At 55.5% G+C, this 16840-nt stretch overlaps 1 protein-coding gene across 2 annotated transcripts in view; it reads right to left on the reverse strand.

Annotated features, from left to right (window-relative positions):
* The window catches only part of COL24A1 (collagen type XXIV alpha 1 chain), a 395453-nt gene that overhangs the window by 358154 nt on the left and 20459 nt on the right, over window positions 1-16840 (reverse strand). For both annotated transcript variants that reach the window (XM_083157902.1, XM_083157901.1), the window contains exons 2-4: window positions 16455-16519; window positions 6294-7519; window positions 870-923 (exon numbers count right to left, since the gene is read on the reverse strand). In XM_083157902.1, the coding sequence (XP_083014028.1) occupies window positions 870-923; window positions 6294-7519; window positions 16455-16519 (1345 nt within the window). The remainder of the gene's footprint in view (window positions 1-869; window positions 924-6293; window positions 7520-16454; window positions 16520-16840) is intronic.

Here is a 16840-nt window from a genome sequence, read left to right on the forward strand (position 1 = left end):
ACAGACGCTTCTGATGTCCCAGGAAAGTGAGGGGTAGAACCTCCCTCTATTATACCCGAGCGGAACGTTTCTACCTAGGGCATACATTTACACTGGTGTACCTGGCTATAAAGTGGGTCATAAAGGCACCGACTGCAGGGGAGAGGGATCTCAAGGATGGACCATGATCCAATACAATGGAAGCAAAGAAACGGGTACCAGGGGGCGCCTGGTCTTGCAACCTTTTAAAAAAAGCAGATGCCCTGTTGCGGAAATGTGCCGGGTACTAGAGGGAGGGACACTGCACAAGGAGTCAGGGGCATTTAGCTGGCATGCCCATGGAAGGTAAGTGTGTGCTGTACACCTACCTACAGCTTGGCAGTCTGACTGGTCCGTTCAGGACACCCGGGAAGGCCTAGCTCTAACGGTACGGAGGCAGCTGACTGTGGGGCCCATCATTACAAAGCAGTTATAGGCTACGGTCTCCTGGGCATTACAGTCCACTATAATAATGGTGCGTATTAAGATGCCCACACAGAGGTGTGCCAACACTGTGGAGGGTGAGGCAGAGAGCTGGGCACTGTGTACCACTCTGCAGGGGCGAGCGGCCCTCATGGATACAAAGGCTGATATATAATACAAGTACAATAAGCCCCAAATGCCATCACAGAACCCTGTGCAGCTCTTCCTGTAACCTCTCTGGAGAATCACCCCCCCTCACCCCTTACACGTCCCACTCCGTCACCACTAAGACCTCCCGACAAGTCACGCATTCCAAGGTGTACAAACTTGTCAGACTCATTCTGAGGAAGGGTAAATGCAATCTATTATCAGGTTGTAAATGAAACAAAAAGAGAACAGATGGGAAACATGATCTGCCAATTACTCACCCTTGGACCTCTCTTCCCCGGGGGACCTGGTAAACCAGGAGGACCTGGAGGACCCTAGAGAAACACAACAACACAAGTATGTTACTGGAAGCCGGATAATGACTAACCCCCATCCCAAACTATCAATTATCAGCACTGAGCCGGCAGCGAGATCACAGAGCGCAGCCGGGTGCAATTCTGGGAGCTGCTGCTAAATATAACCCGGCCATTTACTAGGGACTCACCGATCCCCACAGACGGCAGAGGGACGCCGGAGATTCCAATATTTACAAAGATGTCCGGCTGTCAGAGGGTTACCCGATGGGGGGGGGGCACCGGCTGCCGGAGGGTTACCCGATGGGGGGGGGGGGGGCACCGGCTGTCAGAGGGTTACCCGATGGGGGGGCACCGGCTGTCAGAGGGTTACCCGATGGGGGGGCACCGGCTGTCAGAGGGTTACCCGATGGGGGGGGGGCACCGGCTGTCAGAGGGTTACCCGATGGGGGGGCACCGGCTGCCGGAGGGTTACCCGATGGGGGGGGGGGGCACCGGCTGTCAGAGGGTTACCCGATGGGGGGGCACCGGCTGTCAGAGGGTTACCCGATGGGGGGGGGGCACCGGCTGTCAGAGGGTTACGCTATGGGGGGGGCACCGGCTGTCGGAGGGTTACGCTATGGGGGGGCACCGGCTGTCAGAGGGTTACCCGATGGGGGGGGGCACCGGCTGTCAGAGGGTTACCCGATGGGGGGGCACCGGCTGCCGGAGGGTTACCCGATGGGGGGGGGGGCCACCGGCTGTCAGAGGGTTACCCGATGGGGGGGGCACCGGCTGTCAGAGGGTTACCCGATGGGGGGGGGGGCACCGGCTGTCGGAGGGTTACCCGATGGGGGGGGGGCACCGTCTGTCGGAGGGTTACCCGATGGGGGGGGGGGGCACCGGCTGTCGGAGGGTTACGCTATGGGGGGCACCGGCTGTCAGAGGGTTACCCGATGGGGGGGCACCGGCTGTCAGAGGGTTACCCGATGGGGGGGGCACCGGCTGTCAGAGGGTTACCCGATGGGGGGGGCACCGGCTGTCAGAGGGTTACCCGATGGGGGGGCACCGGCTGTCAGAGGGTTACGCTATGGGGGGCACCGGCTGTCAGAGGGTTACCCGATGGGGGGGCACCGGCTGTCAGAGGGTTACCCGATGGGGGGGGCACCGGCTGTCAGAGGGTTACCCGATGGGGGGGGCACCGGCTGTCAGAGGGTTACCCGATGGGGGGGCACCGGCTGTCAGAGGGTTACCCGATGGGGGGGCACCGGCTGTCAGAGGGTTACCCGATGGGGGGGCACCGGCTGTCAGAGGGTTACCCGATGGGGGGGCACCGGCTGTCAGAGGGTTACCCGATGGGGGGGGGGGGGGGGGGCACCGGCTGTCAGAGGGTTACCCGATGGGGGGGCACCGGCTGTCAGAGGGTTACCCGATGGGGGGGGGGGCACCGGCTGTCAGAGGGTTACCCGATGGGGGGGCACCGGCTGTCAGAGGGTTACCCGATGGGGGGGCACCGGCTGTCAGAGGGTTACCCGATGGGGGGGCACCGGCTGTCAGAGGGTTACCCGATGGGGGGGCACCGGCTGTCAGAGGGTTACCCGATGGGGGGGCACCGGCTGTCAGAGGGTTACCCGATGGGGGGGCACCGGCTGTCAGAGGGTTACCCGATGGGGGGGGCACCGGCTGTCAGAGGGTTACCCGATGGGGGGGGGGGGGGCACCGGCTGTCAGAGGGTTACCCGATGGGGGGGCACCGGCTGTCAGAGGGTTACCCGATGGGGGGGGGGGCACCGGCTGTCAGAGGGTTACCCGATGGGGGGGCACCGGCTGTCAGAGGGTTACCCGATGGGGGGGCACCGGCTGTCAGAGGGTTACCCGATGGGGGGGCACCGGCTGTCAGAGGGTTACGCTATGGGGGGCACCGGCTGTCGGAGGGTTACCCGATGGGGGGGGGCACCGGCTGTCAGAGGGTTACCCGATGGGGGGGCACCGGCTGTCAGAGGGTTACCCGATGGGGGGGCACCGGCTGTCAGAGGGTTACCCGATGGGGGGGCACCGGCTGTCAGAGGGTTACCCGATGGGGGGGCACCGGCTGTCAGAGGGTTACGCTATGGGGGGCACCGGCTGTCGGAGGGTTACCCGATGGGGGGGGGCACCGGCTGTCGGAGGGTTACGCTGGCTTCTGTACATTATAGGCCCAGTGTCATTAGAGAATACGTCCTATATACAGTGTACACCAGGGCTGGGCAACACCGGCCCTCCAGATGTTAATGAACTACACATCCTAGGATGCTTTGCATTACTTTTGCTATGTGGCCATGCTGAAACTGAGGCAAGGCATGCTGGGATGTGTAGTTCATCAACATCTGGAGGGCGGGGGTTGCCCAGCCCTGGTATATACTATCATGGGCACCGAGAGATGGTATCGCTGAGATCTCTGGATCTAACGCCACATTCGCTTCAGATTCCAGACACTTAGGTAACAGAGAGAGAACATTAATTCTTCTTGTTTTCTTCTTTTATGACAGCCAATAGGTGTGTCTGGAATATGTCCCGGGGCCCATGTTACACTCTGCAGCCCTGTACAGGTCACCAGGGGAGTCTCCTTCCACCTGCCCTCTGCGGGGGGAATCTCCAGTAGCACACGCAGGGGGGTTTCTGAGTACCCTAGGTCTAAGGGCCCTAGGCTGAAAGCTGAGGGTCCCCTCTTTCCATGGGTACAAGAATTTAAAAAAATCGGCCCTTGGGAACCGGAGATATCTGACTTCAAAGCAGTGGTCCCCATCCAAGCCTGTTAATTGCTCTTCCCAGTCAGATATTTCAGGTTCTGTCTGAATTAGAGTTTTTCTGAGGGTATATTCCAAAAGCTGGGACTCTCCCCCTTTGATTGGCACTAGAAGCTTGTCTCTACTGTTCCCAGAACCAGAGATATCAGCCTTCCAGCAGCTGGTTACTGCTCCAGCTCCACACACCTGGTATGTAGTTTTATATACTCGTTGGCAGATTGCTCTGCCTCCTGAACTCTGATCCCCTAGTCACCAATACCATTTGGTTCCATTAAAATCTAAGAAATCTATTTCCGGGAACTGGAGATATCTGCAGTCAAGCAAGCTGTCCTCCCACCAGAAAATTATGAATAATGAGCCCACTCCACTATACACCCCTCCTCTGCATATTAAACATCCTCTACCACCCTGGAAGTTATGTATCGGGGCCCCTTCATTCAGCCCAATGGCCCCTTCTCCCACCATCTGTGCAGTAAAGGGGTAATTAGTGGAAATTACTGATCCAGGCCCTACATGCTGAGCGGTTGATATAATACCCCCTACCACCCGGCGGGGGACATCAAAGCTTCCCCCACCCCTACCGCTGGAGGATCGGTAGGGGCCCCAATACATTGCTATGCCCAGGGGTCTACACTGCTGTTGACGCCTCTGTATGTATATATATATATATATATTTTTTTTTTTTATATTATTATTTATATACATTTGGTCTATCTATAATACCTTATCTGACCCGGCATATACTGTGTCACCTAAGTGTCCATCTCCGTGCTTTGCTCTACCCCTCTGGAAACCCCCTTCTGCAAATCCTGCATTTGCCCCTGAGTCTCCTCTCATCTGCGGGGGGGGGGCATCTCCTCTCACCTGCCCTCTGCGGGGAGAGTCTCCTCCCACCTGCCCGCTGCAGGGGGAGTCTCCTTTTACAGCAGAGTAGCGGGTAGAAAGATGTGAGCCAGTATTTAGCTTTTCTATGTGACTGACTGTTTATATTGCATCTTCCACCCCCAGCCTGATACAGTAAGAGTCATATACGCTAAGGATCTTGCAGCAGGTGGATGTCGTATCGCAGGCCAACAGTCAGTATATAGAAATCCGGTACTCCGAGGGGGGAGGGGGGGGGGGCGCCACAGGTTCTATTCTCCCTCTATGGAGGTTGTGGACCCCCAAAAGGGAGAATAGCCCCCATCAGTCGGGATCCCAGCAAGTAGCATACATTTATTGCAATGCAAATACCCCCCACTGCCTGCATCCCCCCTCCATATGGCGTATATGAGAGGGGCAGATATAACTTGGCAGTCACAGGCTGATGCCACAGCATGGCACAGGGGCACCATTACGCCAGTCTCTGTACAGTGGGTGAGGGAATGAGGAAACAATTCTGAGTTAAGCAAAACACTAAATTCATAATAAAAAAGCAAATAACTGGAACAAACCATCCTGCAATACAAAGGGACAAATACATTGATTATTCCGCATGCAGGGTAAATACTGACTGCTTCTGCATGTAGCCCACACATTCTATCCAATGGGGCCCTCGCATTATTGTACATAAGTGTTTGGCCAGGGAGATCAGCAGGACATCAGTCACAGGAGAATAGGTTTAGTGCAGGGAGCTTGTACCCACTCCCTCTTCCCAGGTTACATCTGCCCCACCTGCAGTACAGCATGGTTTTCCCATTTGCATGAGTTTTTGCTTTGAATCCGGCTCATAGACTGGTGCAGGAACTAGTGACAGGACACGGCGTTACCTGCGGCTTTCCCCTGCACCAGCCTCTATAATGCCACCACGCCACCACAGCTGGCAGCCTGGGAGCAGGGCCACAGACATAATAGTAATGATTGAGGGGAGAAGATGATGGAACCCTATAAAAAGCCACTTTGACAAATATGTTGTATAATTGTATTACATATAAATGATGCAACGCTTTGGGTGGGAAGTCTGCAGAGCTAGCACTCTACTCTATAGGAGCGCCATTAGGTAACAATCTACAGAACTACACCGGGCCGCACATACACCAACGGGTTGGGATCATTTGGTCTCCAGCATTATGGTCAACAGTCATTAGGTCGACATGGGAAAAGGTCGAAAGGTCATTAGTTCCACATTGTCTAGGTCAACAGTCAAAAGGTCGACATGGGGGTTTTCACTGTTTTTTTACCTCAATGTCAACACAGTCGACATGGACACAGTTTGAAGCACACCGCATCTCCTTGCTCGCGATGTGTCGGGCACGGTGCCTCGCTGCGCTCGCGATGTGTCAGCCACGGTGCCTCGCTGCACTCACGATGTGTCGGCCACGGTGCCTCGCTACGCTCGCGATGTGTCAGCCACGGTGCCTCGCTGCACTCGCGATGTGTCGGCCACGGTGCCTCGATGCGCTTGGCACACTACTTTATTCTCCTACCATGACCTAGTGGATGATAGGGCATGAAATACCGCCTGTCGACACATGTCGGCTCAAAAACCAGTGAAAAACTCCATGTCAACCTTTTGACTGTCGACCTAGACAATGCCGAACTAATGACCGTCACACTATCGACTTTTTGACCCTTTCCCATGACGACCTAATGACTGTCGACCATAATGCTGTAGACCAACTGCCCCATAACAAGAACTGGCGACTTACCGGGGGGCCGCTGTCTCCTTTGTTCCCAGGCGGGTGGTCTACGCCATAAGACACGTCCATCTCGTCATAGTACTCGTCGTAATTCTCCATGTCTATCTCATAGCTGGTCTCCGGGCCGTAGTTATCAACGTCATCCAGACCAGGGTCATCCCAAGGGTCCAGCTGGTTGTGGACCTCACTGCCCTCCCAATACAGCGTCCTGTTAAGGATCCTTTGGACTTCACCCTGTTCTTCCATCATTTGTTCATAGTGGTTCTGCATTGCGGCCTTGTCGTACGGCGGAGTCTCAGACGGCGTCACATCTTCAGCTGATGAAGGACCACGTTCCAGGACATTCTCTGCTGGATCATGATGTTTTGTTGGTTTGGGAACTTTGCCAATATGTATCTGAGCTCCCTCCTCAGGATGCGTCATTTCACCGTGCGCCAAAGTTATATTTCCGAGACGGGCGTTGTGTGGGAAATGCGCAGATGAGGTTGTACTGGTCAGCAGATCTGGTTGTCTGGCAGGGACCAGCTTAGTCCGTGCTTCGTCCGCTGTGTGCTCATTAGTCTGTACATGTATAGAGGGTGCAGGTTGTCCCGGGGTCTGGTCTGCCGGGTGAGATCGGTAAGTGTCGGTGTGACGGCAATGCTTCCTCACATAGTGACAGTAATTGGCGGATGCCTCGGCTGAGGGGATAATCTCCAGCTGACAGATCGCTCCCTCAAACTGAACAGAATGAAAACTCATCCTCCCCAAGGTGAGAACGCTGCCAGGAGCCAGCGTCTGGATCTTAAATACAGCCTCCTTGCTTACGTGTTTGTGTCCACATTCTGCAAACAGGGAAACGGACGTCTGTTCCACGCCAAACGCAAAGTTGTGCCAACGTCCATCCTGCACGGCGTAATCGAAGGACACAGACTGCTTCCCCCCTGTGTGCACCACCACCTTCCTTGGCAACACCTGGACTCCAAAATACAGCTTACTCTTGTTCCGAATACTGAAAAGGAAAGCATTGCGGGACTTGTCCGAGCGCAGGCTGATCACCAGGAGAAACGGACGCCCCAGGCTGGTCAGAAAGTCACTGTGTACTGGGTACTCGATGGTCGTGTCTCTGGTCAGAAGGACTCCCGACTCTGCCAGCTGCACGCCGCGATCTTCTGGGGCAATGGTCCACGAACTGAATGTCGCAGGAGGCGGTAACAAAGGACCTCTCTTTGCGCGGTCTGACAGGGTGTCGGTGCCTACGGAGGAAAATAAACAGTTAATTGTCTATTCTATGGATCAGCAAGAAAGAAACCAGGTGGCTTTCTGTAGGATTCTGAATAGTAGAAGATGGTCCTTGGTACGCGCATTCTGACATACTACGCACACAGCCGTATCCAGGGAGGGGAGCAATGGCAAAGTTATACGCAATGGAGCGATACATTTCCACTGTGCGTATAAGCTGCACATGTGCCGGAGTAATGGCGTAAGCAGAGAGGGAGGCAATGGGGGGGGGGCAACTTAACCGCAAACCAGGAACACCCCTGACACTCCGGTTACCGTGGACCCAATAAAACGTGCACATACACAGTGCGCAGAGGCAAAACCATTGTTGCCGGCGTGAATATCAGAATCGGGTCTCTTCCAGGCGCCAATTACGCACCAACACTTGCATATAGGGAATATTTTGGGAACCAAAAACAAAAAGGGACCAATTTATTGATATGTGTAAAAACCCAAATACCGTATGATTATAGAACAACCAACAATGTCAGACAGTAGCCATGGGATCTAATACAGGAGTCGTGTACTATGGGAACCCAATGGTGCGCCCCGGACAATGCCTCTGAATCAGGTTGCGCGCAGAGGGTTAATATCCCACTACAGATCTTATCGCTGTCCCCCCAGTCCTCACCTGCAGCCCTCTGCTTGTTCTCCCAATCTGTAACTGGAGAGAGATGAGGCCACTCCTGGATCACCACATGTAGTAGCATTCCCACGTGGCTGCAGTCTCAGGGTAGCAGAGGGTGCGATATGCGGCCTGCGCCATTGTGAGGATGCAGGATGTGTTCTGGTGATGTCTCCTCCGATTAATGATGTATATTATAATGCAGAATTCATGTTTGTACACAACGGAGCCAATCAGCAGACTGCGGTCACAATGCGCATGCGCCAAAGGCCACAGCAATGCCGCTCGCAATGAGGATTTTATAGAGAAGTGACTGACAGGAAGGGAGGCAGTATTTGGAGCTCGCAGGGATTGGCTGGGAATACACAGGTGTGTCAGGAGGGGAGGCAGGGATTGGCTGGGAATACACAGGTGTGTCAGGAAGGGAGGCAGGGATTGGCTGGGAATACACAGGTGTGTCAGGAAGGGAGGCAGTGATTGGCTGGGAATACACAGGTGTGTCAGTATTTGGGGGCTCGCAGGGATTGGCTGGGAATACACAGGTGTGTCAGTATTTGGGGGCTCGCAGGGAATGGCTGGGAATACACAGGTGTGTCAGTATTTTGGGGCTCACAGGGATTGGCTGGGAATACACAGGTGTGTGTCAGTATTTGGGGGCTCGCAGGGATTGGCTGGGACTACACAGGTGTGTCAGTATTTGGGGCTCACAGGGATTGGCTGGGAATACACAGGTGTGTCAGTATTTGGGGGCTCGCAGGGATTGGCTGGGAATACACAGGTGTGTCAGGAAGGGAGGCAGGGATTGGCTGGGAATACACAGGTGTGTCAGGAAGGGAGGCATGGATTGGCGGGAATACACAGGTGTGTAAGTATTTGGGGGCTCGCAGGGATTGGCTGGGAATACACAGGTGTGTCAGTATTTGGGGGCTCACAGGGATTGGCTGGGAATACACAGGTGTGTCAGTATTTGGGGGCTCGCAGGGATTGGCTGGGAATACACAGGTGTGTCAGTATTTGGGGGCTCGCAGGGATTGGCTGGGAATACACAGGTGTGTCAGTATTTGGGGGCTCGCAGGGATTGTCTGGGAATACACAGGTGTGTCAGTATTTTGGGGCTCACAGGGATTGGCTGGGAATACACAGGTGTGTCAGTATTTGGGGGCTCGCAGGGATTGGCTGGGAATACACAGGTGTGTCAGTATTTGGGGGCTCGCAGGGATTGGCTGGGAATACACAGGTGTGTCAGGAAGGGAGGCAGGGATTGGCTGGGAATACACAGGTGTGTCAGGAAGGGAGGCAGGGATTGGCTGGGAATACACAGGTGTGTCAGGAAGGGAGGCATGGATTGGCGGAAATACACAGGTGTGTAAGTATTTGGGGGCTCGCAGGGATTGGCTGGGAATACACAGGTGTGTCAGTATTTGGGGGCTCGCAGGGATTGGCTGGGAATACACAGGTGTGTCAGTATTTGGGGGCTCGCATGGATTGGCTGGGAATACACAGGTGTGTCAGTATTTGGGGGCTCGCAGGGATTGGCTGGGAATACACAGGTGTGTCAGTATTTGGGGGCTCGCAGGGATTGTCTGGGAATACACAGGTGTGTCAGTATTTGGGGGCTCGCAGGGATTGGCTGGGAATACACAGGTGTGTCAGTATTTTGGGGCTCGCAGGGATTGGCTGGGAATACACAGGTGTGTCAGTATTTTGGGGCTCACAGGGATTGGCTGGGAATACACAGGTGTGTCATGAAGGGAGGCATGGATTGGCTGGGAATACACAGGTGTGTCAGTATTTGGGGGCTCGCAGGGATTGGCTGGGAATACACAGGTGTGTCAGGAAGGGAGGCATGGATTAAATGGGAATACACAGGTGTGTCAGTATTTGGGGGCTCGCAGGAATTGGCTTTGAATACACAGGTGTGTCAGTATTTGGGGGCTCGCAGGGATTGGCTGGGAATACACAGGTGTGTCAGTATTTGGGGGCTCGCAGGGATTGGCTGGGAATACACAGGTGTGTCAGTATTTGGGGTCTCGCAGGGATTGGCTGGGAATACACAGGTGTGTCAGTATTTGGGGGCTCGCAGGGATTGGCTGGGAATACACAGGTGTGTCAGTATTTGGGGGCTCGCAGGGATTGGCTGGGAATACACAGGTGTGTCAGTATTTGGGGGTTCGCAGGGATTGTCTGGGAATACACAGGTGTGTCAGAAAGGGAGGCATGGATTGGCTGGGAATACACAGGTGTGTCAGTATTTGGGGGCTCGCAAAGATCGGCTGGGAATACACAGGTGTGTCAGGAAGGGAGGCAGGGATTGGCTGGGAATACACAGGTGTGTCAGGAAGGGAGGCAGGGATTGGCTGGGAATACACAGGTGTGTCAGGAAGGGAGGCAGGGATTGGCTGGGAATACACAGGTGTGTCAGGAAGGGAGGCAGGGATTGGCTGGGAATACACAGGTGTGTCAGGAAGGGAGGCATGGATTGGCTGGGAATACACAGGTGTGTCAGTATTTGGGGCTCACAGGGATTGGCTGGGAATACACAGGTGTGTCAGTATTTGGGGGCTCGCAGGGATTGGCTGGGAATACACAGGTGTGTCAGTATTTGGGGGCTCACAGGGATTGGCTGGGAATACACAGGTGTGTCAGTATTTGGGGGCTCGCAGGGATTGGCTGGGAATACACAGGTGTGTCAGTATTTGGGGGCTCGCAGGGATTGGCTGGGAATACACAGGTGTGTCAGTATTTGGGGGCTCGCAGGGATTGGCTGGGAATACACAGGTGTGTCAGTATTTGGGGTCTCGCAGGGATTGGCTGGGAATACACAGGTGTGTCAGTATTTGGGGTCTCGCAGGGATTGGCTGGGTATACACAGGTGTGTCAGTATTTGGGGGCTCGCAGGGATTGGCTGGGAATACACAGGTGTGTCAGTATTTGGGGGCTCGCAGGGATTGGCTGGGAATACACAGGTGTGTCAGTATTTGGGGGTTCGCAGGGATTGTCTGGGAATACACAGGTGTGTCAGTATTTGGGGGCTCGCAAAGATCGGCTGGGAATACACAGGTGTGTCAGAAAGGGAGGCATGGATTGGCTGGGAATACACAGGTGTGTCAGTATTTGGGGGCTCGCAAAGATCGGCTGGGAATACACAGGTGTGTCAGGAAGGGAGGCAGGGATTGGCTGGGAATACACAGGTGTGTCAGGAAGGGAGGCAGGGATTGGCTGGGAATACACAGGTGTGTCAGGAAGGGAGGCAGGGATTGGCTGGGAATACACAGGTGTGTCAGGAAGGGAGGCATGGATTGGCTGGGAATACACAGGTGTGTCAGTATTTGGGGCTCACAGGGATTGGCTGGGAATACACAGGTGTGTCAGTATTTGGGGGCTCGCAGGGATTGGCTGGGAATACACAGGTGTGTCAGTATTTGGGGGCTCGCAGGGATTGGCTGGGAATACACAGGTGTGTCAGTATTTGGGGGCTCGCAGGGATTGGCTGGGAATACACAGGTGTGTCAGTATTTTGGGGCTCACAGGGATTGGCTGGGAATACACAGGTGTGTCAGTATTTGGGGCTCGCAGGGATTGGCTGGGAATGCACAGGTGTGTCAGGAAGGGAGGCAGGGATTGGTTGGGAATACGCAGGTGTGTGATGGCCATTTTCATGGTGTGTGACGTATTAAACAATGTAGCCTGCGCTGCTTTCTCTGCCTCCAGGCTGCGTCGCCATCAGCCTACCCTTACATTTGATGTTCCCCATTCTTGCGCCTGTTTACGCAGTTGCGAGAGTTATGTGACGGATCCGATGGGGGTGTCTCCGGATCGCTGACACCACAGACTCCCAATGGTATCTGTGTACATATGTGCTTATGGCTGAGGGGAGAGACGGAGCAAAGCTTCTGACGATGTGGCGGAGGTGACCCTCATAGTAGCCAATCAGCTTATACCATTTGTCATGTACATTCAAATGACAGGTCGGATCTGATTGGTTGCTATGGGAAACATCTCACTTTCTCCTCTTTGAAAGGATTAAAACATTTCCCGCCTGAGTTCCCCCATACATTCCCTGTGGTTGGAGGATAATTATTTTCGTTATTGATCCATTGATTGTTACTAGAGAAATGATAGGCAGGATCTGATTGGCTGATCAGTAGCGTTAGTCATATCCCCCTGACACTTACAGGACCTCCCATTGGACGCACTTCTGATTACTCATTTCATATTTAGGGGCCAATGTACTGTAGAGTGATAAAGTAGCTCCTATCTGCAATGTTATGGGCTGTGGGGGCTGCACTAACCCATGGAGAGAGATACAGTATCACCAATCAGCTCCTAATGGCCATGGGGTCTATGAACTAAAGGCCCCCATACATTAGTCCGGCTTGTCCTAGGGACAAGTTGGACCTGATTTCCCCGGCAGCTCCCCGGGAGGGGTCACACGATTATCGCATGCGGGAGCTGCAGGAGGGGAGCTGGGTGGGGGGAGGACGCTGGGGAGCTGCAGGGGGAGAGCTGGGTGGGTGGAGGACGCTGGGGAGCTGCAGGGGGAGAGCCGGGTGGGGGGAGGACGCTGGGGAGCTGCAGGGGGAGAGCCGGGTGGGGGGAGGACGCTGGGGAGCTGCAGGGGAGAGCCAGGTGGGGGGAAGACGCTGGGGAGCTGCAGGGGAAGAGCCGGTGGGGGGGGGGGGGAAAGACGCTGGGGAGCTGCAGGGGAGAGCCGGGTGGGGGGGGGGGCGGAGACGCTGGGGAGCTGCAGGGGGAGAGCCGGGTGGGGGCGGAGACGCTGGGGAGCTGCAGGGGGAGAGCCGGGGGGGGGGGGGGGGAGACGCTGGGGAGCTGCAGGGGGAGAGCCGGGTTGGGGGGGGGGGGGAGATGCTGGGGAGCTGCAGGGGAGAGCCGGGTGCGGGGAAGATGCTGGGGAGCTGCAGGGGAAGAGCCGGGTGGGGGGACGACGCTGGGGAGCTGCAGGGGGAGAGCCGGGTGGGGGGGGGGGGCGCTGGGGAGCTGCAGGGGGAGAGCCGGGTGGGGACATTGACGCTGGGGAGCTGCAGGGGGAGAGCCGGGTGGGGACATTGACGCTGGGGAGCTGCAGGGGGAGAGCCGGGTGGGGACGACGACGCTTGGGAGCTGCAGGGGGAGAGCCGGGTGGGGGGGGGGACGCAGGGAAGCTGCAGGAGGAGAGCCGGGTGGGGACGCTGGGAAGCTGCAGGGGAAGAGCCGGGTGGGGACGCTGGGGAGCTGCAGGGGAAGAGCCGGGTGGGGACGCTGGGGAGCTGCAGGGGAGAGCCGGGTGGGGGGAAGACGCTGGGGAGCTGCAGGGGAAGAACCGAGTGGGGGATGCTGGGGAGCTGCAGGGGGAGAGCCGGGTGGGGGGATGACGCTGGGGAGCTGCAGGGGGAGAGCCGGGTGGGGGACGACGCTGGGGAGCTGCAGGGGGAGAGCCGGGTGGAGGGAAGGACGCTGGGGAGCTGCAGGGGGAGAGCCGGGTGGGGGGAAGGACGCTTGGGAGCTGCAGGGGGAGAGCCGGGTGGGGGGATGACGCAGGGAAGCTGCAGGAGGAGAGCCGGGTGGGGACGCTGGGAAGCTGCAGGGGGAGAGACGGGTGGGGACGCTGGGGAGCTGCAGGGAAGAGCTGAGTGGGGGGACGACGCTGGGGAGTTGCAGGGGGAGAGCCGGGTGGGGGACGCTGGGGAGCTGCAGGGGGAGAGCCGGGTTGGGACGCTGGGGAGCTGCAGGGAAGACCTGGGGTGGGGGGGTGACGCTGGGGAGCTGCAGGGGGAGAGTCGGGTGGGGGACGATGGGGAGCTGCAGGGAAGAGCCGGGTGGGGGGACGACGCTGGGGAGCTGCAGGGGGAGAGCCGGGTGGGGGGACGCTGGGGAGCTGCAGGGGGAGAGCCGGGTGTGGGACGCTGGGGAGCTGCAGGGGGAGAGCCGGGTGTGGGACGCTGAGGAGCTGCAGGGAAGAGCCGGGTGGGGGGACGACGCTGGGGAGCTGCAGGGGGAGAGCCGGGTGGGGGACGCTGGGGAGCTGCAGGGGGAGAGCCGGGTGGGGGATGCTGAGGAGCTGCAGGGGGAGAGCTGGGTTGGGGACACTGAGGAGCTACAGGGAAGAGCCAGGCAGGGTGAGCTGACAAATAGTCAGCAGGTGGGGGTCGCCGCCACTGGTGACCCGGGCATGGGGAGAGGCTGGCAGGGGCAGCGGACACATAGGCAGCGGGCAGGGGGGGGGGGACGGGTCATGAGCTGGGCAGGAGGATCAGGCAGCTGCAAGGAAGAAAAACTCCAATACAAACGAATAGGCAGCCAGTGATTGGCTGGTACTTTATCTCTCTCCAGGGACCCTTATCAGGCTCAGAGGGGCCACATTTGTTACAAATGACAGTCAGACCTTTTGGCTATTTGTCTCGTATTATGTGACCAGGATCATGTGACATCTCTAAACCAATCCCCTCCAAACAATTGTGTGTGGCTGACCAGCCTGAGCCCCAATAAGCAGCATCACTGACAGGAAGTTGCTGATATAAGGAGGGAATACAGGGAATGAAGCGGGGAGACGCCCAGTATGGCGGAGGGCCCATTATTATATCATTACCATTGTGAATATGGCAAATGTGAGGTAAACTAAACGGGAACAAACAAGTGTCTGATGTGCGATGTGACAAAGTAACCTTTTTTACCTCATAAAATCCAAATATATATATATATATATATATATATATATATATATATACATATACATATACACACACACACACACACACACATGCTCCTGAGGACGGTGATATAACATCGAAACGGCCGTCGGGCATCAGTGACCCTCACAGTGGACCACCATATTATTTCTATTGGATGTGGTAATTCCCATGTATCTGGACTGTATTCCTTCTTTATTGGTGTGTCCACTCCTTGTCCTTTTCCTAATGGAATCGATTTTTTGCTACATATAAATTATTTTTGGACATTTATTTCATTGTGCTGGCTTCTAATTTTTTGCATATTTACATTTATATGGCTACAGCACTTTACAGTTGATTTAGTTTTGTGTGATACTATATATATATATATCTGTCTAGTACAGGAAAATGTGAGGTCTCTCTCAGTGTATGGGCTGTGACGTCGGGGCTCTGTGACATCGGGGGGCTGTGAGTGAATACATACCCCCAACATTTGAAGAGCTAAAACCGGTACAAATTAGGAAAGTGGGTGTGGCCATGGGTAAAAGGGGCGTGGCTATACTTACAATGGGCAGTTGGAGATCCCCCCAAAAAAAGATACAGGCCATAAAATAAAAAAATGGTACTGTACCTGCCAAAAAGGTACAGTTGGAGGGTATGCGAATGAGGCATGTCTGCTGGGCAGCCGCGGCAGATCATACAGTACCTGACGCCGCCATCTTTCCACTTTCAAAATATGAAATCAGTCATCTAGCCTATCTCTCCGGTTCTATATTACTAGGCCGGTAGCCAGCCTGCATGCTGCAATTATCTGGCCAATCCGCTGAGAGCAGACAGATATAGTGTGTGTGTCACAGCTAGGAGCTGGCCAATCACAGTAATTGACATATGCTGATGCCGCGTGACTACCCTGCTGATTGGACCGGTGTAAAGACTGCAGTGCAGGATTGGACAACCTGTGGCTCACCAGCTGTTGTGACACTACAAGTCCTAGCATGCCCTGCTACCGCTTTACCATCAGGGAATGCTAAAATGGTGGCAGGACATGCTGGGATGTGTAGTTCCACCACAGCTGGAAAGCCGCCAGTAGGCCAGGCCTTCTGTAGAGTGTTCTCGGAAGTTGTTCATATGTAATAGACTGCCCCCCGGGATCACGCCTGGTGGGAACAGACCAAACACTCTGCGGCTTTGTGCTGGGATTCGCAGCGAAACGCGTCACAGATCCCCTCCTCTGTGAAACCCTCTCATTAGGAAGGCGCCATGTGTGCCTTACACGTTCTGCGACCCGGGACACACCCTGTGACAGCGCTGGTCAGTAGGTTACTCTCAGACTGGATCCATATAACCAAGTAAACAGATTTGGTGCTGCCCGGAAACATTGAGGCAAAGGAACGTCCCCGAGTAATGGGCAGTGAGGTGCAGGAGATCCTGGAGACACCGCGTGATGGCGACAGGGATGAAACAGGACAACGTTGTGTGAACGCTATAACCTGCTCCAGCCCCAATCGCAAGCGGCCACAACCAGACCACGCATGTAACAGGGGGAAGGTCACCTCTATATCCCAGTCACAGAGAGGAGATGCCCAGCACATCATACGTCACAGAACAGGGTCTCACCTGGTGCTCGTCTCTCTGCCGCGCCAACAGCTGCGCATAGTGCGATCACAGTGAGGAGCTTTATCCTGAAATACAGAAACAGAAAGACCGTCAGCGTCATACACGCTGAAATAACGGGCAAAAATCAACCAAAATAATGTCATTACACACGCACGCACACACCTGTTATTACTACATGCTCTGCCTTCTTCTCACAGCATTCCCTACTTTGTGGCGTTCCCAGTGTCTTTATACAACATGAGACCTTTATATTTGATGACATTCATATGTTTAACCCGGATGTAGTAAAACTGCCGGCATTTTCTGTGTCAATAGTCATGTCGACATCAGACTGTTCAAATGTTGGCATTGGGGTTATAGTGTTCCCGGCAGCTCAGGGGAAATAA

Source organism: Crinia signifera, chromosome 8, assembly GCF_055691185.1.
Source record: "Crinia signifera chromosome 8, ASM5569118v1, whole genome shotgun sequence".
Taxonomy (NCBI): Eukaryota; Metazoa; Chordata; class Amphibia; order Anura; family Myobatrachidae; genus Crinia; species Crinia signifera.